Here is a 27,063-nt window from a genome sequence, read left to right on the forward strand (position 1 = left end):
GAGGATAAAAAAAAAAAAACAAAAAAAACATACTATGAACAATTATACGCCAACAAATTGAACAATGGAGGCGAAATGGACAAATTTCTAGAAACACAGTCTCCCAATACTGAACCAGGGAGAGATAGAAAATTTGAACAGAGCAATCACAACTAAGAAAATTGAAGATGTAATCAAACTCCCAGCAAACAAAAGCCCAGGCTTGGACAGCTTCATGGAAGAGTTTTACCGAACACTCAAAGAAGATCTAACACCCATTCTCCTCAAACTATTCCAAAAAAAACCCAAGAAGACGGACCAAGTGAGATTCATCCCAGGGATGCAAGGATGGTACAATGTTCGCAAATCAATAAATGTGATACACCACATAAAGAAAATGGAAAATAAAAAGCATATGATCTTATTAATAGATGCTGAAAAAGCATTCAACAAAATCTAGCACTCATTTCTGATAAAAAACATTCAGCAATGTGGGGATAAAGGGATCATGTCATGATGTAATAAAGGCCATATATGAAAAACCTACAACCGCCCTGGCTGGTTTGGCTCAGCGGTTGGAGCATCGGCCTGCGGTACAGAGAGACCCGGGTTCGATTCCCGCTAAGGGCACGTACCTCGGTTGCAGTTTGTCCCCGGCCCTGGTCAGTGCGGGTGGCAGCCACTCGATGTGTCCCTTTCACATCAATGTTTCTCTCTCTCTCTCTTCCTCTCTCTCCCTCCCGCTCCACCTGAACAAAAAATGGAAAAATGTCCTCGGGTGAGGATAAAAAAAAACAACAAAAAACCTACAACCAACATCATACTCATTGGGCAAAAACTAAAAGCTATTTCCCTTAAGAACAGGAACAAGACAGGAATGCCCACTTTTGCCACTCTTTTTTTTTTTTTTTTATCCTCATCCGAGGACATTTTTCCATTTTTTGTACAGACAGAGTGGCAGGGAGAGAGAAGAAGAGAGAGAGAGGGAAACATCGATGTGAAAGGGACACATCGAGTGGCTGCCACCGCACGACCAACCAGGGCCGGGGACAAACTGCAACCGAGGTACGTGCCCTTAGTGGGAACCGAACCCGGGTCTCTCCGGACCGCAGGCGGACGCTCTAACCGCTGAGCCAAACCGGCCAGGGCTGCCACTCTTATTTAACATTAGTACTGGAAGTCTTAGCCACAGCAATTAGACATGAAGGAAAAATAAAAGGGATCCAAATTGGAACGGAGGAAGTGAAACTGTCATTATTTGCATATGACATGATATTATACATAGAAAACCCTAAAAACTCCATCAAAAACCTATTAGACTTAATAAATGAATCTGGCCAAGTAGCAGGATACAAAATTAATGTCAAGAAATCAACAGCATTCTTATACACCAACGATGAACTCACAGAAAAAAAAAACTGAAAAAAACAATCCCATTTACCATTGTGGCAAAAAAATTAAAATAACTAGGAATAAATTTAACCAAAGAAGTAAAGGACCTCTCCACAGAAAACTACAGGTCATTGAAAAAAGAAATAAAGGAAGATATAAAAAGTGGAAGCATATACCTTGTTCATTGATTGAAAGAATTAACATTAAAATGTCCATACTACCCAAAGCAATCTACAGATTCAACGCAATCCCCATCAAAATACCAACAACATATTTCACAGAACTAGAATAAATACTCCAACAAAAGTTTATATGGAACCAAAAACAACCCCGAATAGCCACAGCAATCTTGAAAAAGAATAAAGTAAGAGGGATCACAAGACTAGGTTATCAGGTTATACTATAAAGCCACTGTAATCAAAACAGCCTGGTATTGGCACAAGAACAGGCATATAGATCAATGGAACAGAACAGAGAACCCACAAATTGACCCAAGACAATATGCTCAATTAATATTTGATAAAGGTGGCAAGAGCATACAGTGGAGTCAAGACAGCCTCTTCAATAAATGGTGTTAAGAAAACTGGGCAGCTACATGCAAAAAAATGAAGCTAGACCACCAACTTACAACATACACAAGAATAAACTCAGAATGAATAAGACTTAAATGTGACTAGTGAATCCATAAAAATCCTAGAAGAAAATGTAGGTAACAAAACTTCAGACATCACATGCAGCAGAATTTTCAGATAGAAACGCCTAAGGTAAGAGAAACAAAGGAGAAAAATGAACACATGGGACTACATCAAACTAACAAGCTTCTGCACAGCAAAAGAACAACCATCAAAGTGGAAAGAGAACCCACTATATGGGAGAGCATACATCAGATAAGAGGTTAATTTCCGAAATATATAGAGTACTCACACAACTCAACAAAAAGAAGACAAAGAACCCAATTAAAAAATGGGCAGAGGACCTGAATAGACACCTCTCCTAACAGAACATACAAATGGCCAAGAGACATATGAAAAAGTGTTCAACGTCACTAATCATCAGAGAGATTCAAATTAAAGCAATAAGGAGGTATCCCCTCACACCTGTCAGAATGGTTGCCATCAATAAATCATCAAACAACAAGTGCTGGCGAGGGTGTGGAGAAAAGGGGACTCTAGTACACTGCTGGTGGGAATGCAGACTGGTGCAGCCACTATGGAAAACACTATGGTGTTACTTCAAAAAGTTAAAAATTGGCCCTGGCCAGTTTGGCTCAGCGGTTAGAGCGTCGGCCTGCGGTCCGGAGAGACCCGGGTTCGGTTCCCGCTAAGGGCACGTACCTCGGTTGCAGTTTGTCCCCGGCCCTGGTTGGTCGTGCGGGTGGCAGCCACTCGATGTGTCCCTTCACGTCGATGTTTTTCTCTCTCTCTCCCTTCCTCTCTCTCCCTCCCACTCTATCTGTACAAAAAATGGAAAAATGTCCTCGGGTGAGGATAAAAACAAAAATAAAATAAAAAAAGTTAAAAATTGAACTACCATTTGACCCAGTGATCCCACTTCTAGGAATATACCCTGAGAAGGCTGAAACACCAATCAGAAAGAATATTATGTACCCCCATGTTCATAGCAGCACTATTTACAATAGCTAAGATCTGGAAACAGCCTAAGTGTCCATCAGTGGATGAGTGGAAAAAAAAGCTGTGGTACATATACACAATGGAATACTATGGAGCTGTAAGAAAGAGAGATCCTTATCCTTTGAGATGATAAGGAGGGACCTGGAGAGTATTATCCTAAGTGAAACAAGCCAATCAGAGAAAGACAAATATCACTTGATCTCACTTATTTATAGAATATAATGAACAAAATAGACCCAGAGACATAGAAGCAGGTACAGACTCACAAACCTCAGAAGAGGGGGTAGGGGGCGAGGGAAGAAATAAACCACAGAACTTATATGTGTGTATGCATAACCATGAACAGAGAGAACAATGCTGGGGATGGGGCGGGGGGATCGGGAGGAGGGTGTCAATGGAAGACAAAGGAAAATAACAAAAATAATTAAAAAAAAATTTTTAAAAACACACAAACCAAACACATCACATCCCCCTTAAAGCCCTTAGTTCCCTCCCATTGTTCTCTGAATTAACATAAATAAAATAAAATACTCCACCCCGCAGCCCTGGCTGGTTTGGCTCAGCAGTTAGAGCATTGGCACGAGGACCAAAGGTCTTAGGTTCAATTCCAGGTCAAAGGCATGGTCAAGGATATGAACCTGGGTTGCAGGTTCCATCCCAGCCCTAGTCGGGGTCATGCAGGAGGCAACCAAGCAATGTGTCTTTCACATCAATACTTCTATGTCTCCCTCCCTCCCTTTCAGTCTCTCTAAAAAAATCAGTGGAAAAATATCCTCGGGTGAGGATTAACAAAAAATAAAACTAAACAAAAACACACAAAAAAAACTCCATCCCCTACAAAGCCCTCTATGACCTGACATCTCCCTACCTTGCAGAGACCCCACCCTCTTGGTGCTGGCTTTCCCACCTTGGGAACTTTTTCTGCCTGTTCTCCCAGTATGGCTACTCCTCATCTTCAAGGCTTCACTCAACACCTCCTCAGCAAGATCTTTAATCACAAGATTGAAGGTGACACCCTTCCTTCCCAAGGTCAGGATCTCCCCAAACCAGCATCCTGACTGCTGCTTCAGGCTCTCACAGAACCTGTCCATCTGATGTTCCCCTCCATAGAATTTGGGCTCCAAGAGAGCTGAATATGGTTTACTGCTGGGCCCCGAGCCTGGCAGTACCTGGAATGCAGGTGGGAGTGAGTGAGAAGAGCCCCAATTTTAAATGCTAACATTCTGATTAGCAAGATTGAAGAATGGGAAAACTCAGCAACCTACACACTCACTTGAAGTCGTATTTTTCTTGGTGATTCAATACATATGTGTAAAAACTATATTCTTACCTAGAATTGTCCTTTCTATTTGAAAGAGAAAACTGTGGATTCTATAGCTATGCCCGATCATTTGAGAACTGAGGGCTTTAGAGGGTGGCTAGAGACAGACTCACATGTTAACAATGGGGTGGTATGTTCTCCTGTGTGGAGTTATACACACACAGAATATATGTGTTTGTGAATAGTGTATGCATGCGTGTGCTGATGTGTAAAGACCTGGAGAGGTGCACATACAAGGAGGTACAAGGCAGATGTTTGGAGGGGCCTCAGAGGCAGACCCTGCCATGCCACTGCTCACTGGATGACCCGGGCACGATGGGGAGCACTTGAGGGAAGGCATGCATGCTGCACAGCACCTGGACCACACGAGATGCTCCACCAGTGGTAGCCAGTTCTGCAGAACCTATCAACAGTGTTAAGTGAGGGCTTACTGCATGGACTTTGATTGTGAAGACTTCCAGGCCGGGACTCTGTAGAAAACACTTGTTTAATAAAAGCTAAATCCACGCATGTGTGTGGTATGAGAAATGATTTGTAGTGCAGCCAAGGCAGAAGCGCCCATGGTTAAAGCCTGGAAACTTGGCATTCTCGGTCCCCAGGGGAGACACCATTGTCCAGAGCATATTAAGATGACGACATTCATAAGGATACACAAACACCTTTTTGACTTTCCTCAGTCCAGTTTTCCTACTTGGTGTTCTTTTTGAAGTAACACCTATTAATATCTTCTCCCAAAAATAGTGATGCACAGGAACATACTTTGGGAAAAACTATCTATAATGTATCATTACTGCTTTGGCTTCAAAAGCAGAATATTTAACCCCAATGCACAGGTAATAGGTTAAACTATATAGAAACCTGAAAAATACAGTAGGGGTTAGAAGACAGAAAATAAAAAATGGGTAACTTCTAAAATTAAATTCAAATTGGGGCAGTCTTTCTTTTCTTTTTTAAAATTGATTTTAGAGAGAGAAGGGAGCAGGAGGGAGGGAGAGAAAAGAGGAAGAAAGATCTATGTGAGAGAGAAACACTTATCAGCTGCCTCCTGCATGTTCCCCAACCTACAATCAAACCCACTACCCCGTGGTGTATAGGACAATGCTCTAACCAACCCAGCCACACCAGCCAGGGCAGGGCAGTCTTTCGAAAATCATTTAGGTATATTACTCAGCCTTCTTAAAAATCTAACTTAGGCCTTTCTGTTTGGCATTTTACTTTCAAGTAAAAGTGAGCAAAATAAAAGATGAAAGAACTAGTATAACTACTCTGCTTTAACTTTAAAAAAGTATGAGAGTTCTTTTAGTTACCTCTGGGTTGTTTCTTCATCTTGATATGTGTCCTTTTAAATGTTAAAGAGATATCATGGAATACTGGAGGGTGAAAACATAAAGATGAGCAAGGTTAGATGTGTAGCTTTAATGCCCCTGCAAATATTACAGAGCAACTAATACAACCCTAAGCAGCTAGCACACACTGGGCACGGATGAGCAACAAAGTCTGATTCACCCATCACTACCTCTCAAAAGAGAAAGTATGTTTCTGTATTTTATATGTTTATTTTAAGAACATAGCAATAAGCAGAGAAAAACAAAGTTACCACAGAGATATATTGCCACTCACAACTAGCAAGCACAACCCTGTAAATTCTAAAAGATTAACACAACACTCACTTGTATGGTCTTCATATCGTTCTATATAATGCAAATAGTGAACTGCTCTGTTCTTTGCCTGAAAGACAAAAAATACTTTCCTTAAATCTATTGTTTAAACTTACATTTTCTCAGAGATTTCATAAAATAGCTTTCATAAAGTATTTTATTGTAGAAAATTTCAAACTTACACAATTTCAGTATATATTTCTAGCTAAGGATTTAATAATAATAAAAAACTTAACCACAATATCACTATCACACCTCAAAAAATTAATATTTCCTTAGTGTCCTTGAACATTCTGTCAGTGTTTCCCAGTTACCTCATAATTTTAGTAACAATCACAAGTATGATGAAAACCATTCAAAAGAACAAAGGTATTTTAGAAACTGCTCTTTGTGAGATAGGGAAACTCAAATAGGAAGCCTCAGGGGAGGGTTCTTATTTTATTTTTGTGTGTGGCTCTCATCGTGTCTAGCACGTAGTCTATTGATCTCTTACTGTCAACAAAGGAAAAATGTACGTACTTTTCTGAAGGCGTCCATCCGTTCAGTGGCTTTCCCAATAGCAAAACCTTTAAAGGAAAAAGCCGAAGTATGAAAAGGGGCATACACTGGGCTCTTAATGTTTTTCTCCACATTTCCAGTCTCAGTTCCCACAATATTTCATAGCATTTCATTTCTGTCCTGCCCACAGAAACCTGCTATCCAAAATGAATGACAAAGCATGAGGCTACAGAGATTTGCTGGTCTGTCTCTTCTGGGCATTTGGGAAATAGTACATTTGGATATCTACAAAATCCACATTACCTTTCATAAATCTCTACATAAATCTACTCAATTAAAAAACACACACACACAAAACCATGCCCTAAATTAACAAGGTACATGATTTTTGAATACTTGTGAAAATATCCAGAAAGTTTGGGAACACATATACTGCTATAGAGTTAAACCATGATTTCAATGGAACTTTCAAATGCAATTCAGATTTCAATGAACTAGGAGATAAAATCAATGATTCTTGAGCTTGTGAGTGCTTAACCCCATGAAGTGAGGTTTATCACACATTACCAGAAATGCCTCCACTGTCTGCTGTCACCATTAATTAAAGTAACATAAGACAATACTGCTCCATGAGAGATGTAAGACTTCTGAGAACCTGGGACAAACAGATTCCAATTCCCAGTTTAAATATAACAAATTAAACCACAAAAGTCCTAGAGGAAAGTATTTATAACCTTCAAATGAGGGTTTTCTAAGCACAAAACCAGAAAACTAGACACAAAACCAGAAGTAAAAAGACTGATAAACTTGCTACATAAAGACCTAAACTTCTGTGGACTTAAAACTTACATGTGGAAAAAATAAAAACTAAGTCAAAATGTATGATAGACAAAGAACCAATGTCCTTAACTTACAAAGAGCTACATAAAGAGAACAATCATCCGACAGAAAAATGGGCAAAGCAAATGAATTGACAGACCTCAAAGAGGAAAAAATAATGGATAAACATTTTGTAAAATGGTGTCCAAACTCTCATAGTTAAAGAAATAGAAAGCAAAACAAAGAGATCGGTTTTACTATATGATATTGACAATCAGTAATGTTTGATTATATTCAGAGCTGGCAAGGGTGTGAGAGCACAGATGACTATAAATGATGCAACCTTTGGGAGGCTTCTGGCAATACTTATCAACATTCAATACTTATCAACATATAATTTTGGGGCAGCAATTTCAGTGTAAGAAATTTTCCCTACTGACATTCTTGCCGAAGTACAACAAATTACATGTACAAGCTGTTAAAAAAAAAAAAAAAAAAAACTACAAAATTGCAAACATAAATATTCAGCAATAGGAAAAAGGTAATAAAAATTGTATTTACCCACATAATGAAACACTATGCAATCAGTACAAAGAATGAGAGGTATTTTGTTTATGCTAATACAGGAAGATCTATGGGTAATGCTGAGAAAAGGTGCAAAATTATAGATATATTATGATCCCTTTGTCTATATTTTTAAAAAGATATTTGAATAAAGAATTTCCGGAAAGATTGGTTTCCTTTGGCAACATACTTCCATATGTATGACTTGTTTCAAAGTGTCAATGTGGTTAAACAGGCAGTTTTCTTTCCCTTACACATTCAGGTACACATTTCAAGAACAGGCATTTACTATGGAAACTTTATAGAAAAGAAGAAAATGTAATGAGTGGCAAACTTATGAATTAGAGTAAATGTTATTAACCTTTTCAGTGTATATCCTTCCAGTCTTTTCTTTGCATATACACAATTTTTTTTTTAATTTAAATAAAAAATTTATTGGGGTGACATTGGTTAATAGGATCATATACTTAAAAGAAACACAAAAATTGGGATTATATTTGGTCTTAGATAAAATTGTTTTTTTTTGTTTTTTTTTGTTTTTTTTGTTAATCCTCACCCGAGGATATTTTTTCCAATGATTTTTAGAGAGAGTATAAGGGAGGGAGGGAGGTGGGGTAGGGGGGGAGAGTGAGAGAAACACCAAGGTGAGAGAGACACACCAATTGGTTGCCTCCCAAACACACCATGACTGGGGCTGGGGATTGAGCCTGCAACCTGGAACATGTCCTTACCCAGGAATTTAACCCGTGACCCTTCGGTGCATAGACCAAAGCTCTAACCACTGAACCACACTGGTCAGCGCTGAATATGTGTTTTTTAACTTAGCATTATTTTGTTTTGTTTTTTTAAATCCTCACCTGAGGATACTTTTTCCATTTATCTTCAGATAGAGTGGGAAGGGGAGAGAAAGGGAAGGAGTAAGGGAGAGGGGGAGAGGGAGGGAGAGAGAGAGAGAGAGAGTGATGTGAGAGAGACACATTAATTGGTTGCTACCACATGAACTCAACCAGGGCCTGGGGACTGAACCACAATTAAGGTACGTGCCCTTGACCGGAAATGAACTCGCAACTCTGGTCCTCGAGCCAACACTTTAACCGCTGAGCCAAATTGGCCAGGGCTACTTAGCATTATATGTTAAGTTTCCATAACTCTTTAGTGGCTACAAAATATTATGATGTATGGCTATATTCTTTTTGTAACTGTTGAACATGTAGTGGTTTCTTTCCCTCTCATTTTCCACTGTTACACATAACACAATAGTGTTTTTAAAATACCCACTGGTGCCCTGGCTGGTGTGGCTCAGTTGGTTGAGCATCATCCCATGCACCAAAGGTCAACGGTTTGATTCCCCATCAGGGCACATGCCTGGGTTGTGGGCTCAATCCCCAGTAGGGGGTGTGCAAGAGGCAGCTGATCAATATTTCTCTCCCTCAAATCAATGCAAACATTAAAAAAAAAAGACCCATTGGTCCTCACAGGAAAAGGCAGATGTGGGAAGATCTATTCTCTCTTTTCCCTCTAAGGAATTTCATGGCTTGATCACAAGGTTTGTGAGCCCAAACCCTAAAGGATTTCATTCACCAGTAGAAAAAGTCTGGCCAGCAGCATGAACCCATGGACTCAAAGCCTAGTACAAGCCACACCTACCCCTACCCGTGCCACCAGCACCAAAAGTGTCAATACACCTCATTCACCTGCGGCTCCTTTGCCATTCCCCACGGCGACCAGGACACGGACGGATTTCTTTCTTCCCTCTTTTGCTGTCATATTGAAAACATTTCTTACCTAAAAGACAAAATATTTCATAAATATCACACCTTAAGAAAAATCTGAAGTAGGGAACCGGAGCAGCCTCCTTACACGTGCACACACACCCACACTCATGGTGAACAGAGACACGTCATCCCCAAGTCCACTACACAGCACAAACAACAAACTTCCCCACAGGAAGCCTCTCCCTAGACTGTTCAGGAGTAAACTGGAAATAAGACTCTCTCCTACTTCTAGGGTTGTTAGCAGTTCAACTGGGGTAACTTAAAGGAATCTGAAACTACACAACTCAATGTACCCCATTTTAATGAATGTATACAAAGGAAAAGAGTTGCTGATTAAACGTTGACATGGTTTATAACTGGTGGCTATAAGACACATCTCAATATCAGGTATGTTGAAATATGAAAAAAAATGTGTATTTAGAAATAATAAAATGCAGTATACAGAAAGAATTAGTGTAAAACTGGACCTCTACGCTAAGGATTAGGCTCATCTGAAAATAGAAAATTTGGAAATACCTGTTTATTATAAATGATAGGAAAATTGAATTTTTGTGTGTGTATATAAAAGGCCAGGAACCACCTGGCCAGTGTTGCTCAGTGGTTGAGTGTTGACCCATGCATCGGGGGATCGCCAGTTTGGTTCCCAGTCAGGGCCCATGCCTGGGTTGTGGGCCAGATCCCCAGTGGGGGATCGTGTGAAAGCCAGCCAATTCATGTTCTCTTTCATCAATGTTTCTGTCTCTCTCTCCCTTTCCATTCCCCTCTCTCCAAAATCAATAAAGAAAAATTATTTAAAAAATAAAAGGCCAGGAACCATGAAACTGTTAACTAAACTGCTTACATAGGAAAAGGGAGCTGGAGTCCACCGCTGTGGATCAACTTACAGAAAATCACTCACATATACAAGAATTCTTCAAAGGAAATAAATTCCAAAAGGTATACACTAGGACCCAAAGATAAAATACCTGTAACCATATTTTAAATTCTATAATACAACTGGTATTAATTAAAGAAACAATAAACAAATTCTATCACAAACTCAATAATTACTCCAGGTCAATTAACAGACAAGCCTGCAGCACCAGCTCTAAGGGAAGATGCCCACTTTAGGGACTGCCCTGGAAAGCGACTGAAATCCACCTGGTACAGGCTTCAGTTCCAAAGGCCTGCTGGGTGATTTCCCATTGAGAGCTGCACATTCACAGCAGTTCCACGCTTCCCAGTCCTGCCCCATGGCTCCTGCAGTCTCTGCTCCCTGAACTGATGCCAGATTCAGCTGGTTCTTATTTGAGGACAGATTGCTAATGCTACTTTAGCGTTAGGAAGAAAGAAATCTAACTGTAATCTGTTATCAACACCACCAAAGTTGCCTTGTCATGAGACCTCAACTGGTAGCCCCCTCAAAGGACAATAGCCAGGAGAACCCGTATCAAGTGACTGAAACTCAAGTTTCATTATTTTCTTACCTAAATCAGCTCTGTGTCTTAGAAATTGTCAAGCATCAAGGCTTTTCCTCAGTCCTCTTGCCCTATCCCCACTCCATCCACCCCAACTTTCCTAACTTCTCCACAGGACTAACTGGGTACTGAATTAAGCATGCCTACCTCAAGTATCCTGGTATCAAAATCATCATATGTTTCTGTAGAAAGAAAAAAAACAGGCATACAGACACGTGTTGATACAATTAGTATACAAAAGCATCTTCAACACAGGCATGATTGACGTTCCTGTGAGAAAGAACTTGAATCTTTTGGTGCCGCCTCTCAGGCCGTGCCCTGATCCTCCACCATCACCAGACCGCTCCACCCTTCAATTCATAAACTTGGCCACCACCTCCATGATTGCGTCCTCCCAGCCCTCCAGCTCTCACTCGACGACTCCCTGGGCGATGACTCTTGGAGCTCCCCAACACCTCCAGTCTCCTGACCACGGTTTTTCCTTCCCACTCACCGGCTCTGGTCTACTCAGCTTCTCCCACTCAGCCAACCCCCTAGAGTCTATCCTTTCCACCACCTTTTTCTCTCCACCATACTGTCCAGGCCTGAATCAATGCAGCTGTCTGGCCACACCTGGCCTGCTGGGTTTCACTGAAGACAAGTCAAAGTATAGTACACACATGGACCCCTAAACATTCATGGTCTCTAACTCAATCAAGTGCTCCCTGCCACCTGTCAGTTTTTTATGCCCTTTTACTTAGGCCTCTCTCTACTCACCATACAGCCACTTCAAACTCTCTATGTTCCTTTAACTTTTTACTACAGAAAATTTAAACCATATACACAAAAACAGAACAGCAGAATGACAGCTTATATACTCATTAGCCAGCTTCAACAATTATCAACTCAACTCATGGTCGGTCTTCTTTCTTCCAAACTGTTCAATTCCTACTCCACTGGATAATATGGAAGCCAGTCCCAGATACCCTACTTTTCATCAACATATTATGGTGGCCATGCTCGTCAGTGCCCCACCCTCCCTTCAGCAGATGGTCCCCTCCTCCTCAGTCTAACTGAAGCCACCAGACAGACATCTCTCACAGACACTGCCCACACACATTTCCAAGACCAACAATACAGGCTCACCCCCGAAGCTTTCGAGTTAATCCACTTATCTCTACTCTGAATCTGGGCCCCCACTAGGAACAGGGCTGACCGTTTTTTCAATCTCTCCCTTCCATACCTTTTTCTTCCCATTGAAGCTTTTTGTTCAGTTCAAAGCATGTTGGCCAGAGTCTCTCCATCTCAACCTCTGCTCTTCTCTTTAAGCCAAACTTAAGAAAGCAGCCACTCTTATTTCTTTAGCTCTTCCTCAAGAATAAATTTTTGAGATGATTTTTCTCTACATACATAGAGCCTGAGGGGGTGTGAAGGACTTCGTTTTCTAATTTGGCCTAGTACGTATCATCAATTTTTCTTTCATGTGTGCCTTTATAAGGCTTAATGACAACCATCGGGTTTATCCTGTTTCGGAAACAGTACCCACACCATGTTCTCCACAGGCACCCATGACAGCTGTGCTGGGGAAACTGCATGGATGGATCCACAATGCACACCACATTTAAGGCTCCGAGAAGCCACACAATAACAATGTCACAACCCAGTGCTCTGCACCCTGTTTGTGGAACACTTCTTGGTTACAGACCTCTAATGTTCCATAAAATATAGCTGGATTATTATGTGAAGTTATTTCAAAGATGTTCATATCCTTTTTTCAAGAAAAAAAAATCTAAATAAAATCATGTTAAGGAATTCTAGAACTACAAGTATTCTCTCTGTCCCAAAGGTAAGGAAAACCAGGACTTTGCTACCTCCGTTGGGACCAGGGTCTGGGGGGCCAAGACTGACACCTCCCCAGGAATTTCCACTCCAGCCTCGCTCCCGCTTGACCTTCATCTTCCTCTTCCGGTCCCACTCTTCTCTCTGCTGGATCATGTCAGTTACCACCTTCTCCTGTTCTTCCTTGCTTCTTTGGGCAATGGTCTGCACAGCTCCATCCCTCATAAGAGGGACATTCAGACCAGGCCATAGGAAGCCACTACGCCCTGAAAGTTTAAAAACGTACATAAATAGGAATTTCTTTAAGCATTCATTTCTTGAGTGTTAAAGGCAATGGGTGTACAGATGATAATGCTGGTAGTTTAAACTAACAGAAGCACTTGGCAGGCCACTTGGCACATCTATTAAAATGTTCAATGTACATACTCTAACAGTAATTCCACTTCAGGGATTACCTAGAGAAATACTCCCACACAGGTGGGAGGCATACGTGTGCCTGGACAAGGATGTCCACTGAGAGTTATCTGTAAAAGCAAAAAACGAAAACAATGTGCTCTCTGCCCAGCACGACTGGAGCGGTTAAATAAATAGTGGCACAGCCAACCATGAAATCTTCTGCCCTTAAATGAACAATAAGGTAATTCTGTAGGTTCTGATGTGGAACAATTCCCAAGACCTATTATTGAGTGAAAAAGGTAAATTATAAGACAGTATATAGCACAAATAATTTAATTTATTTTTTTTTAGAAAAAGAGAACCTATATTTTAGGATATATAAATACATACATACATATATACATATATATATCTGTATATAATTTTTTAAAAGCATTAAAAAATTCAGAAGGAAACACACCAAAATGAGATCAGTAGTTTCCTTGGGGGTGGCAACTGGGAAGAGGGGTATTGAAAGGGCACAAGGACTTAGGTTTCATTTATGATCTGAAGTTTTTACTGAGAAGTATGCATATGTGATAGTTACAATATTTTAAGTGTTAATAAAATAAAATACAAAATAAGTAAAAAAAAAATCCACGTAGACGTGTAGTAACTATAACAATGAAGGCGATTTTTCCATGCCTGAAAGGCTATTATTATCAATGATAATTTGTCAGCAACCACAGTACCAAATGCCAATTCAAGTACACTATACTATTTTTATCCTTCAAAAAACACAAGAATAAACAATCATGTGTTCCCAGGGTTGGCAAACCTAAGGACTACGGGCCAAATCCAGCCCACCACTTGTTTCTGTAAAGAAAGTTTTATTGGAACAAGCTATGCAATTTGATTATGTCTGTTTTGTGCCCCAATAGCAGAGTTGAATGGTTGTAACAGACCATTTGGCTCACAAAGCTGAAACTATTTACTATCTAGCCCTTTGCAGAAATAATTTGCCAACTTTCTATTTATTCCATCTTTTATACTGAATCATAAGGACAGGAACCATCAAAGCAGATGCCACACTGGCACAGAGGCCTGTTGAAAGAAGAAATGAAGAAATGAATGAATGAATCTCTTTCTATGAAATCTTCCTCCCTCAAAATCCTAGGACAATAAGTAAGCAGCAGATCCTAATGCCCTTCAAGAGAAATGTTTTAATGCTTCTAGACTGCAAAAATATCTATTAAAACTTGGGGGGAAAACCTTAAAAAGCACATTAACTGTTTTGTTAAGTAAGTTTACCTTCACCAATGATCTGACCCCTGTTCAAATCCTTTCTTCTCTTTTTCTTAGTTCTCTTGCCTCTTCCCTTTCTTGCTCCAGCACCAGTCTCTGCTAAAGCACCTTTCCATAGCTCATCTGCGGTCACTGCAAAGAAACAGGTTTTAATGTAGTATGTATTTATTTTACTTTTTAGCAATGATCTATGGTCTCCTATTGAACAGAAAAGGTCAGAAGACACCAGCTTCACTTGCACCACTGCAGTAAAAGTAAAATCATTCTTTGCACATATCACATGGTTACATTTGGAAAGCCCAAAAGGAGATGATTCTGGTACTTTTCAAATATGGCTATCCTTCACAAAAGAAAGCCAACATTTAAATCCCACTCACCAGGTTTGTTTCCCAGACATTTTATCAACTATATTACAGGCCACTTTCCTGCTCTCTTGCCTCCATTATAACCACTGTGATAATCAATAACTATCCTTCTTAAATATAGACTTTTTTAACCTAAACAAGAATCAACATGTCCATCTAAACCCATAATTTTTTTTTTAAATCCTCACCCGAGGATATTTGTCAATTTAGCTTCAGATACAGTGGAAGGGAGGGAGGGAGAGAAAAACATCAATGAGAGAGGAACACAATGACTGGTTGCCTCCCACACGACTCTGTCCAGGGCCGGGGACAAACCACAACCGAGGTACGTGCCCTTGACCAGAATCAAACCTGCAACTTACTGGTCTGTGGGCCGACGCTACAACCACTGAGCCAAAACCCATAAATCTTAATAATTTGGATATTTTGTTGTATTTTTCTGTGAATGACCTAAACATCTCTACATAGCCTTCAATATTAAATGCCCAATTCACCTTCAACTCTGATTAAAGTCTAATCAATACATAGGAAAGAACAAGCGAGGAGGGGTCTGATAGTTAATACTTGCATCTGAGTGTGTGTCTTTCCTAAAACATAAGTAAACTTGTCTTTTACTTTATGTACAGACCCTGACACAGCTGATTTACTTCCAGCTGTGAATTTCTAGGATCCCAAAATCTTTTTCTATTATACATTTCAATCAGTATTTCCCCCTTTGTGTTTGTGAAATGTTCAAATTCTTTAGTTCTGAATTTTATTGGTGTAGCTATATCATTTATTAGATTTAAATTCTCTCTTCCCGAGGACTTCCAGCCTTTCACTGTATCACCAATTGATTTTATAACCACAGATTCTGTTTCATTATCAATTTATTTAATAAAGAATCAGAGCCACACTAATGTTAACTAGTCTAAGGTTGGTAATTTTTTTTTGAACCTGTGGGTCTTTCAAATGAATCAGTGTCATCCTAAAGTTTGAGCTCAACCTAAACCCTTTACTCTGATCAGGGATATAAACACAGCAGCATGTGATGTGGATTCTCACTTTTCTGGCCTTCAGTTGTGGAGATTAGCTGTAATAATATGTGTGTATTTTGAAAAACAGCATACTGTGCAGGTAAATGCATCTAACAGTATTATAAATCCAAAACATTTTTCCCTTTCCACGTTATCTTCCCTGAGGGTCAAGGTAAGGCTTTTCAGGAAGGAAGCAGGTAGAACTTTTAAACCCTAAGAGCCCCTAAGAGAAAAGGATGAAGATGCTCGCTTGTCTTCTAGGTGATGAAGATGCTCGCTTGTCTTCTAGGTATGTTTAGTACTTCAGGCAGGCAGCTGTATGTAGCTTAGATTAAATTCTAAACATTTGATTATCTTTCTTGACTGCTTAAAACTTATGCTACCTACAAATGCCACCCAAACCTGAAAGTTCACAGTGAGAGCATTTCTACTGGGGGCATATTAAGAGGTCAATCAATTACACAGTTTTTAATCACTTAGAATCAGAATAAGCAAATTACTCATTAAGACTAAAAGGGATTCTACTTTATAGTGTTTCTTTTTATTAATTTATTTTTGTTACAAATGTTTCTCTTTTTTTTAAAGGGAATTCTATTTTAAAAATAACTTGATATTGAGACAAAGATGTAAAAGACTAAAAAGTTTAGTTAATTTTTTTTTTTTACATAAGGGGAAAATAAAATTTCTAACTTCCTTTGAAAAAGACAGCACCTTTTGAATGGCATTGTACTATTTTAAAATAGTTTTAATCTTTTTAAAGATTATTACAGAAACATTTTTTTAATCTGGAAAATATAGACAGTATGAAGAATATAAAAAACAATCAGAATCCCATCACCACTGTTAGATCAGAATGTATATACATTCTTTTTCTTTATTCCTGCATGCATATGTAAATGTATATATATTTTTGTTTTAGACAAAATTGAAATAACATATGTACAATTTTGTATCCTATTTTTTTTTTTACTTACTACAATGGGAGCCTTACCTCATATTCTTAATATTATTCACAAACATAACTTTTTAATGACTACAAGATGAATTGTTTTGAAAGATATTTTATTTTAACATCAGGACACTACTGATCTAAGATTCTAATTACCCTAAAATGCAATTTAGATTTACTGTTATTTCAACTCTTTCTGTCATTTTTGTGGTAGGGCATAGGTAGGTTAACATATACTCCTGTTAATTACCATAGTAAAGTACAACATTAAATATTCTTAGGAAATCTACACCCTGGCTGGTTTGGCTCAGCGATTAGAGTGTTGGTCTGCGGTCTGGGGAGACCCGAGTTCAGTTCTCGCTAAGGGCACTTACCTCGGTTGTAGTTTGTCCCCCCAGGGCCGTGTGGGTGGCAACCACTCGATGTGTCCCTTTCACGTCGATGTTTCTCTCTCTCTCCCCCTCCCACTCTATCTGAACAAAATGTCGAAAAATGTCCTTGGGTGAGAATAAAAAAAAAAAGAAAATCTTAATAAATTTTGAAAAAATGTTTTTATTTTAAATTTCTTGGAGATTTGGAAAATCAAAGACTATTTCCTACTGAAAAAGCAAAATCTAGCCCCATGCCAGTTTCAACTGAGTTTGACCAATGAAGCTAACCTCAATGACTTGGGAGCAATAAACTCATAAGGGTACAGAGTCAGTCCCATAAGTGAGAAACAACATAGGCTAATGCACAGTCAGAGGCTGGCGGGACAACATGCAGGGATGGGGCCTACACTGTTGGCACCTCTAGAACAAGAGGAGTTAGAGAAAAGGCCTTTTAGAGCAGGGCAGAGACTATTTAAAAACATTCCCAAGGCTTCTGAGTCTGATATAGCCCCTAAAGTACAAAGTCAGCTCTTAGAATCACTTAGGTCTAGGGGTACCAGGAGACTCCAACTCCATCCACCCCTCTTTTCTCTTTGGACCCAAATCTGCAGATACAATAAAGCCTATGCTACTTATGATGTCCCCACCACCTGGTCCTCTTTCCTGCATTGCTACACAAATGACCCAATTATACAAGACCTCCACATTACAGTGAACTATACCCACACAGTGAAATACTCATCCACCATAACACTGTACTGGAGTAATCTATGAACTAATGTGAAAATGTATGAAAAGTACACTGCTGCATGAAAAGATGGCAAACCCAGGATTTCAGGGCAGTAGGGTTATAGGTGCCCCCCCCTTTTTTCTTTCTGTATTTATAAAATAGTTTAAAATAAATTGGCTGTAGAATTCTAATTTTTAAAAATTTGCCTAATGCTGAATTGTAACTTCAATCTCCATTTATTTCAGTTCAGGTTGAACTCTTTCAAATTCTATCACGAGTAAGAGTTGTGTTAACAAAATGTTTCCTTAAAATGAACTTTTTCTGATTAGATGTCCTATCTCAACTAAAGCACAACTAGAAAGACTCTGAGTAAATTCTTGGTGTGAATCTAAATCAGCCTCAGGTGCCCCAAACAAGGGCATTAAAGTAAACCAGTGGTCCCCAAAGTATAATATAAATACGGCTGGTAGCATGTGAGATCATTCTACAAGGTACATAAAGGAACATTTTTATTTTATTTTATTTTTGGTTAATCCTCACCCGAGGATATTCTCCATTGATTCTTAGATAGAGTAGAAGAGAGAGAGGGAGAGGGAGGGAGGAAAGGAGAGAGAGACAGAGAGAGAGAGAGAGAGAAACACCCACTGATGTCCTCCCTCACAACCCCCACTGGGGCGGGGGATCAAACCTGCAAACCAAGTAAACACCCTTGACCGAAATAAAACCCAAGTGCTCTTGGTCTGCAGGCTGATGTCCAACCGCTGAGCCAAACCAGCCAGGGCAAAAAATGTTTAATAGTACATCACATACTCATCACCAAGGTGTTAATTCATTTAAGGAAGGGGAAAAAAAAGAAAAAATTAAGATATAAAAGCACTTTTCACTTCCCTGTTTTATGAAATGGGAACTTTGTGGCCAGTCTACATACATTTAGTGAAGAAACTATAAGATCTATACTGTTGGCCCATCAAGCTGCCGGGAGAAGAAATCCAGCACTGTGTCTGTAGCGCACGGGTCAGGCTGCTGAAATGACAATTGTCTCTGGCTCCTGGAGATGACAAAGGACCTGTAGGTGGATAGAATAAAACTTTGAGTTAGATGCTCCAAAGCTGTTAAGAAACATTGCTAGCACCAAACAATTAATTGTTCCTAATAAAAATAAGTAACTAAAATCCCAAACCTTTAAGAATCGTTATTTTGAGGACAGTGTTTCTTTGAAAACTAAAACAAAACGTTGGACCGATAACCTAAATGGCCATTCTAACTGGATAATTACAGTTTATTCATACAATGGATGGAGCTGTCTAATGAAGGAAGCGGACCCACCCACACACAGCAGGGTTGCTAGGCTGCAGGACAGGACCCCTTGCTCTTTGCTATCTACTACCAGCAAATGGCGCCCTCTGCTGTGTGCAGCCAGACAATGGACATACCCATGTGGAAAGCAAAGGCCTGGTTAGAAGAGTAAGGTGCGGAACAGTGCGTGGAGCACCCTATCCCACTTGTTGAACAAATAAGGAGTGGTGCATGAACTTACTTTACAGACTAACTCCAGAGGCATATACAAGATACTGGTAACAGTGGCTGTCTCTGGGGGAAGAAAAGGGATACATTTGAGACGGGAGATGAGAGAGACTGGTTTTGTTGTGTGTGTGTGTGTGTGTGTGTGTGTGTGTGTTTTAATTTGTTTTTTTAACCATATACATGTATCACTTTTAAAAAGTTTTTTTTTGGTTATTCCTCACCTGAGGATATTCCTCCATTGATTTTTACATAGAGTGGAAGGGAGGGAGGGAGAAACATGGATGTAAGAGAAACACATTGAATGGCTGCATCCTGTATGTGCCCCAACTGGGGCTGGGGATCAAACCTGCAACCGAGGTATGTGCCTCTGACAGGGAATCAAACCCACGACCCTTTGGTGTGTGGGCTGACGCTCCCACTGCTGAGTCAAACCAGCCAGGGCTGTGTTGTGATTTTTATTTTATTTTATTTTTTTCTTACATATTTTTGTTCAGATAGAGTGGGAGTGAGAGAGAGAGAGAAAGAGAGAGAGAGAGAGAAAGAGAGAAACATTGACGTGAAAGGGACACATCGAGTGGCTGCCTCCTGCCAACCCAACCAGGGCCAGGGACAAACTGCAACCGAGGTACATGCCCCTAGCGGGAACCGAACCCGGGTCTCTCTGGACTGTAGGCTGATGCTCTAACCACTGAGCAAAACCGGCCAGGGCTGTGTTGTGATTTTTTTTTTTTTTTTTTATCCTCACCCGAGGATATTTTTCCATTTTTTGTACAGATAGAGTGGGAGGGAGAGAGAGGAAGGGAGAGAGAGAAACATCGATGTGAAGGGACACATCGAGTGGCTGCCACCCGCACGACCAACCAGGGCCGGGGACAAACTGCAACCGAGGTACGTGCCCTTAGCGGGAACCGAACCCGGGTCTCTCTGTACCGCAGGCCGACGCTCTAACCGCTGAGCCAAACCGGCCAGGGCTGTGTTGTGATTTTTAAAATAGGAGATGGCAGCAGCTGCTAAGTCATATTCTGAACCTCAATTATAAATAATGACCCACTGACAATCAATGGTCACTTTTTCTCTGATCCTCTGAATTTTTCATTAATTTCAAACCATGATGTCCCTGTCTCAGGAAACAGCCACTCTGGAGTCCACAGAAAGACAAGCCCAAGAAGACCCTGTGGGTAAACCTCTTCAAAGACCCAGATCCTGTCCCTGAAGGTCTTACTTCATTGTCTGATAGTTTTCACCATGAAGAATTTATTCCTTCTAAGTCTCTTCTATTAAGTCAAACTGGTTAACTAGGGATGTTTGAGAGATTTTTAGAAAAATCATGGCTACGTTTCTGACCAATCTGTTGAGCATTTAGAAAAATATTGCAATAGGTACAAAGAAAACAGCAACTTTTAAAAATTAAGGCAATCATTAACTCTAGGAGAAAGAAAATGTTGAAGAAGAAAATGTAATGACAGAATACTAACTAGCTTGGCTGAAATAACAATATACACATAACCTTAATAACAAAAACACCATCCACAGATTCCATCAAAATTGTGCATACAACTATATTGGGGAAAAGAGGGTGGAGGTATAAGAGTTAGCTCTTCAATTAGCAGAACAATGTTAACAGAGACCAAAACAATAGATACGATCTATTTAGAAATATAACCAGACCTACCAGAATGGCTACTGTCAACAAATCAACAAAGGAAAAGTGCTGGTGAGGATGTGGGTAAAAGGGAACCCTAGTACACTGCTGGAGGCAATGCAGACTGGTGCAGCCACTGTGGAAAACAGTTGGAGTTTCTTCAAAAAATTAAAAATGGAACTGCTGTTTGACCCAGTGATCCTACTTCTAGAAATATATCCTAAGAATCCTGAAACACCAGTCAGAAAGAATATATGAACCCCTATGTTCATAGCAGTGCTATTATAATACCTAAGATCTAGAAACAGATGAGTGGATAAAAAAGCTGTGTACATTTATACGATGCAATACTATGCAGATGTAAAAATGAAGGCTCTCTGGCCCTGAGAGATAGCATGGAGGGACAGAGAGAGTAGTATGCTAAGCGAAATAAGCCAGTATCACATGCCCTCATTTACATGTGGAATCTAATGAACAAAACAGATTCAGAGACATGAAATCATGGAGCAAACTGAGGAATCTCAGGGGAGGAGGGGGTTAACTAAAGAACTTACATGCATATATGCATAACCCATGAACACAGACAATAGTGTGGTGAACGCCTAGGGAGGGGTGGGGAGCAAGGTGGAGGGGGTCAATGGGGGATAAAAGTGGGGGCATCTGTAATACTTTTAACAATAAAGATAAATTTTAAAAAATAAGCTAGACAAAAAATAAATTAAAAATATATATATTTATATATATATCCAGAAGAAAACTGAAAGAATTGAAAGTATCTGACAAGATGGAAGATGGGAAGGAGTAGGAAAGGGAACTGGTTTTGAGATAGAAACCTTTTAGTATTCTGTAGAAATACAATATTTTAAGAACTAATACAACAATCTTCAAAGCAGGCCTTACTGTCCCTATTTTATAGATATGGAAACTGAGGGTCTGAGGGGTGACATTTGCCAATGTTTGAAAAGGTAGAAAGTGGTGGAGCAGAGAATTGTGCCGTCATTCTGCCAGGCACCCTTCTCCCCTACTTCAGGGCCTTCCGCAGGGCTGTCCCCTCAGCCAAGAGTGCTACACTCTGGCCTTCTTCACACCAGCTCAGGTTGGGGACACTGCCTGGTTGATAAAGGGCTGAGTAAGTAGCTTATGAATGAATGAATCACCCTACCAACAAATGAACAAATAAAGGGAAGAGCCCAGGTCCACCACATTCCTCTGCTGGACCTCTCAAACAAGGCATATAGGCATCTTGACAGGTGGGGTTAATATCAAAAGGGAATAACACCAAAAGTAAAGCCCAGCACACAGAGTTCCAGAAACTCAAGGACACAATGAGATTTCAATGCTGCCCTGAGCATAGTCCATGTGGAAGAGGCAGGATTTAACTGACCACAGGCACAACATGGGCTCAGCAAGGCTTAGCTTCCTCCCCTTCTGGAGAGTGACTAAAGAAGAGCCCTGTACCATGTTTGTGTAGGAGCAGAAGTCCTAAAAGACGGTTAGGAGGAGGCATCACAGTATCCAGACAGCTCAGGCCCCAGTCCTGCCATTTACTGTCTGTGTGACCTTGTCTAAGTTACATCATCTGTAAAATGGCAATAACAACTTCCACATATACACTGGTGTGAGGATTAACCAAGATTACATGTTATAAGCCTGACACAGTAATTGTTCAATAAATTATAGCTATTTTTAAAGCCCTGAACTATTACAACTATCATAAATAATAGTCTTTAAGGACATATGAAAAGATGCTCAATGTCACCAATCATCAGAGAAATGCATATTAAAACCACAATGAGAAATCATCTCATAATTGTCAGAATGGCTATCATCAATAAATCAACGAAAAACAAGTGCTGGTGAAGATGTGGAGAAAAGAGATCCCTCATGCACTATTGGTGGGAATGAAGACTGGTGCAGCCTCTGTGGAAAACAGTATGAAGTTACCTCAAAAAACTAAAAATGGAAATGCATTATGACCCAGCGATTCCACTTCTGGGAATTTATCTGAAGAAACACTAATTCGAAAGAATATATGAACCTCTGTGTTCATTGCAGCGATATTTACAATAGCTAAGACTTGGAAGCAGCCCAAGTGTCCATTAGTAGATCAGTGGATAAAAAGGTGTGGTACACTTACACAGTGGAATACAACTCTGCCATAAAAAGGAAGAAAATTTTACCCTTTGTGATAGCATGGATGGACCTGGAGAACATTATGCTAAGTGAAATAAACCAGATAAAAAGACAAGCACCATATGATTTCACTCATAGGTGGAATTTAATGAACAAACTGAACTACCAAGCAAAATAGAGACAGATTCATATATAGACAGCAGGCAGACAGCTCTGGTGGTGGTGGCGGACGGGGTTGTTGTTTGGGGTCTGGGGGATTGAGCAAAAAAGAAAAAAAAAAAGAGAGAGAGAGAGAACCCATGGACATGGACAACAGTGTAGTGATTGAGGGGGTGGAAGTAGAAGTGGGCATAGAGGGGATAAATGGTAATGAAAAATAAATAAATAAATAAATAAGAAAAAATAATAAATAATACTCTTTAGACCCTATGCATTTCCATTATAAAGAATGGGCTTTGTTCATTCACATTTCTAAAAATAACATAAAGTACTCTAACATTAAATCATATAAGAGAAGGTAGTTAATTAAATGAATCTCACCATTGCTGAGAACAGTTTTCAATGCCAAAGTGGAAGCTGTCGGAAAGCTGTTTAGATAAAGCTGCCTGGACCATAAATGACCTGTAAATTTAAAAGATACATTTTACATGAAAAGGAGCTTTAAAAACAGTAGAACTCACATTAACATTAATATCAGTATCTATTGAACAAAAGAACCAAGACAAGTAAATAAGTAATTTCTGGGCTCCATGACCACCTGCCCAAGTCACATCACATCACATCTCTTTCATTCTCACAGCCAACCGGTTACCAAGCCATATAAACTCTCCTCAAAAACCGATCCACGTGTCAGCTGTACCGTACGATCTCAATGCCCCTTCTAAATTCAGGTCTCATCATTCCCCAGCTACATAGCAAACAACAGTCTCCCACTAGGTCTCACTGCTTCTGGTCTGTCCCCCTATAATTCACCACTTGTGGTCAGGCAGGCCTTTCTAAAATAACAGGTGTGGTCACTTCACAGTTTAGATATATCACTCTTTGGCTCCCTACTGCCTATAGAACAAAACCAGAACTCCTCAGCATAGCCTACAGGGCTGAAACTTTGCCTCCACCTTCCACATCAGCCTCATCTCCCTCTATCCTCCCTTAGCGACACCAGACTCATTGTCTCGAACACACTCTGCTCTTGCATCCTTTCCTGTCTCTGGCATGTTCTCTGGTTTGTCTGGAACAGCACCTCTTAGTGAAGCCTCCCTGATTCCCACAGTGCTCCTCTCTTCCCCCTGGAGACCCTACATCCCCGGGCTGTAACTGTACTGTGTACCAGTTGATACGGTACAGTGCTTCACAACAGGCTCTATCAGCATTTGCCAGCAATTGACTTTAGAAAAGAGTGCTAATGTATACGAATGGGGAGAAAATAATCTTTTCAACAAATGTTGCTGGGACAACTGAATAGCCACATGGAAAAGAATGAAGGTGGAGCCCTACTTCACATCATATATAAAAATGAATTCCAAGTGAATCCAAGACCTAAAGGTAAAAATAGAAATTATAAAACTCAGAAAAAAACATAAGGGTAAATCATCATTACCTTGGATTTGGCAATATTTCTTAGATATGACACAAATAAGCATAAGCAACAAAAAAATAGATAAATCAGATTTCGTCAAAATTTAAAACGTTTATGCTTCAAAGGGCACTATCAAGAAAATGAAAAGACAACTCAAAGAATGGGAGACGTTTTTGCAAATCACATATCTGACAAGGGACTTGCATCTAGAAAATTAAAAAAGTCCTACAATGCATTAATAAAAAGACAGCCCAATTTAAAAATGGACAAAGATTTAAATAGACGTTTCTCCAAAGACCATTTACAAATGGCCAATGAGCAATAAGAAGAGATGCTCATTATCCATCAAAAAAATGCAACCCAAAACCACAGTGATACCACTTCACACGCACTAAGATGACTAGACTCAAAAGGACCGACAACAAATGCTGTCAACGAAGTGGAGAAATAACCCTCATGCGCGGCTAGGCGATAGAGCAAAGGGCCAACTGGGGTGGGGGTGGGGGTGGGAGGACAACGAAACTGACATTGGAAACATCCCTCTTTTTAGTAATGGCACTGGCCAGCCCCGAATCTAACTCGACTGACACTAACCCCTGCGACTCAAACTGCACAACGGCCTCGCCCCCTTAAGCTTTGCTGGACACCAGCCACCTCGAATCGACACCCCCGAGTGAGCCGATTGGTCGTGCCCGTCAGTAGGGCGACACCTGCTCGAGATTCCAGGCCCCTCTCTGCCCAGCACGCACGAGCGGTCTGGAGAACTGGAAGGGTCCTTGGGCCGCGTCCAGACCTCCCTCACTTTACAGACTGACCCTGCGACCCAGAGAGGGCGAGGGCGCGCGCAAGGTCACACAGCGGATCCGGGACGGGGCCCGGCGTGAGGGCCCCTCGCTCCTCTCCGCCCGGGCGAGCTCCCTTCCCCGCCCCGCTCGCAGCCCCGCTCCTCGTCCCTGCTCTCACCCGCCGGGGCGCTGCACAGCGCAGGGAGGCAGCCCGCCGCGCGCACCGCCGCCGCCATGGTGGCGCCCCCCACTGCGCGCGTCCAGGCAGCCCTCCCCACCGCCTGCCGGGACTGCAGCTCGTCGCACTGCGGGCCTCTGCTTCCCGCGCCTCAGTTCCCGAGGCCAGACGGCCGCGCCGCAGCGCAGCCCAGGGCGGGAGACTGTCCGAACTTGTACCAGGTGGAATAAGTCCGGCGCAGCTGCGGACAGCCTCGCCGGGTCCTCGCGTGAAGACCCGAGGGCGGGATTTGGGCTGGCCGCCGCGGTGGGGGCGGGGCCAGCGCTAGCTCAGCGTCCTCTGGAGCGAGGAGGCGGGACCAGCCAAATCTCTAAGGTGATAGGTGCGGGCAGGTGACCTCCTCTCCCTTCCACTAGCGCTGGGCTGGGCCGGGCCGGCCGGGCGACCCTTCATCTGGGTGGGCGAGGTACAGACGTCAGGGAAAGGGTCTGAATGGAGGTCCCCCAGGTGAGCAAGGCAGACAAGGAATGTGGGGGAAGGCGTTCATATCCACTCCAGTAGCGCTCTGAAGTTCTTTAGCTTTATTCTGATTCCAAGGTTTGCCCACGGAGTCCCAGGTGTGGGCTGCAGTTTCTGCTAACCTGGGCCTGCCGGGATGACGCAAGTGCCCTGGACATCTTGTACGAACCTAGGACTCCTGCTCAGACAAACCTACGGTTTTCAAAATTAGTGTAAAATTTTCAAATAGACAGAAAAGCAAAAATAGTGACAAGGTAGAGTCCGGGATTATCAAGATTGATACAGTTGCTTCATCTACTATTTTTTCTTTGCTGAACTAAATAAATGGTTTCACTTCTGCCTATTTTATAATAGATCCCATTTAAATAGGTGTTTTTTTTTTAATCTTTACCCAAGGATATTTTTCCATCGATTTTTTTTTAATGGTAAAGAGAGAGAAACATTGATGAAACACATAAATTGGCTGCCTCCTGCATGCCCCCCACTGGGGATTTGGCCTACAACTTGGGCATGTGCCCTGACTGGGTACCGGACTGGTGACCTCTTGGTGTATGGGTCCAGCCAGTCTCAAATGGGCTCATTTAAAAGGAAAGAGAATGATCACACCCAGTGCAGGCAGGGGTTTGGGAAACAGGCACACAATGATTAGTTGGGGAGAGTTGCTGCCTAATTAATAATTCATA

General features: G+C 41.0%; 1 protein-coding gene across 3 annotated transcripts in view; it reads right to left on the minus strand.

Annotated features, from left to right (window-relative positions):
* Positions 1 to 25,919, minus strand: part of MRPS5 (mitochondrial ribosomal protein S5) — a 33,758-nt gene extending 7,839 nt beyond the window's left edge. For 2 of the 3 annotated variants that reach the window (XR_004959736.1, XM_036263475.1), the window contains exons 1-10: positions 25,862 to 25,919; positions 23,863 to 23,943; positions 18,952 to 19,089; positions 14,599 to 14,724; positions 12,945 to 13,178; positions 11,242 to 11,276; positions 9,557 to 9,647; positions 6,501 to 6,547; positions 5,994 to 6,051; positions 5,631 to 5,693 (exon numbers count right to left, since the gene is read on the minus strand). Coding sequence is in view for 2 of the 3 variants with exons in the window: in XM_036263475.1 (XP_036119368.1) it covers positions 5,631 to 5,693; positions 5,994 to 6,051; positions 6,501 to 6,547; positions 9,557 to 9,647; positions 11,242 to 11,276; positions 12,945 to 13,178; positions 14,599 to 14,724; positions 18,952 to 19,089; positions 23,863 to 23,943; positions 25,862 to 25,919 (931 nt within the window). In the remaining variant the exon portion in view is untranslated. Of the gene's footprint in view, positions 1 to 5,630; positions 5,694 to 5,993; positions 6,052 to 6,500; positions 6,548 to 9,556; positions 9,648 to 11,241; positions 11,277 to 12,944; positions 13,179 to 14,598; positions 14,725 to 18,951; positions 19,090 to 19,560; positions 19,614 to 23,862; positions 23,944 to 25,861 lie in introns of those variants that run through there. The other variant, XM_036263476.1, reaches the window with a different exon arrangement.
* Between the last annotated feature and the right edge of the window lie 1,144 nt (positions 25,920 to 27,063).

This window comes from Molossus molossus, unplaced genomic scaffold (genome assembly GCF_014108415.1).
Source record: "Molossus molossus isolate mMolMol1 unplaced genomic scaffold, mMolMol1.p scaffold_m16_p_15, whole genome shotgun sequence".
Taxonomy (NCBI): domain Eukaryota; kingdom Metazoa; phylum Chordata; class Mammalia; order Chiroptera; family Molossidae; genus Molossus; species Molossus molossus.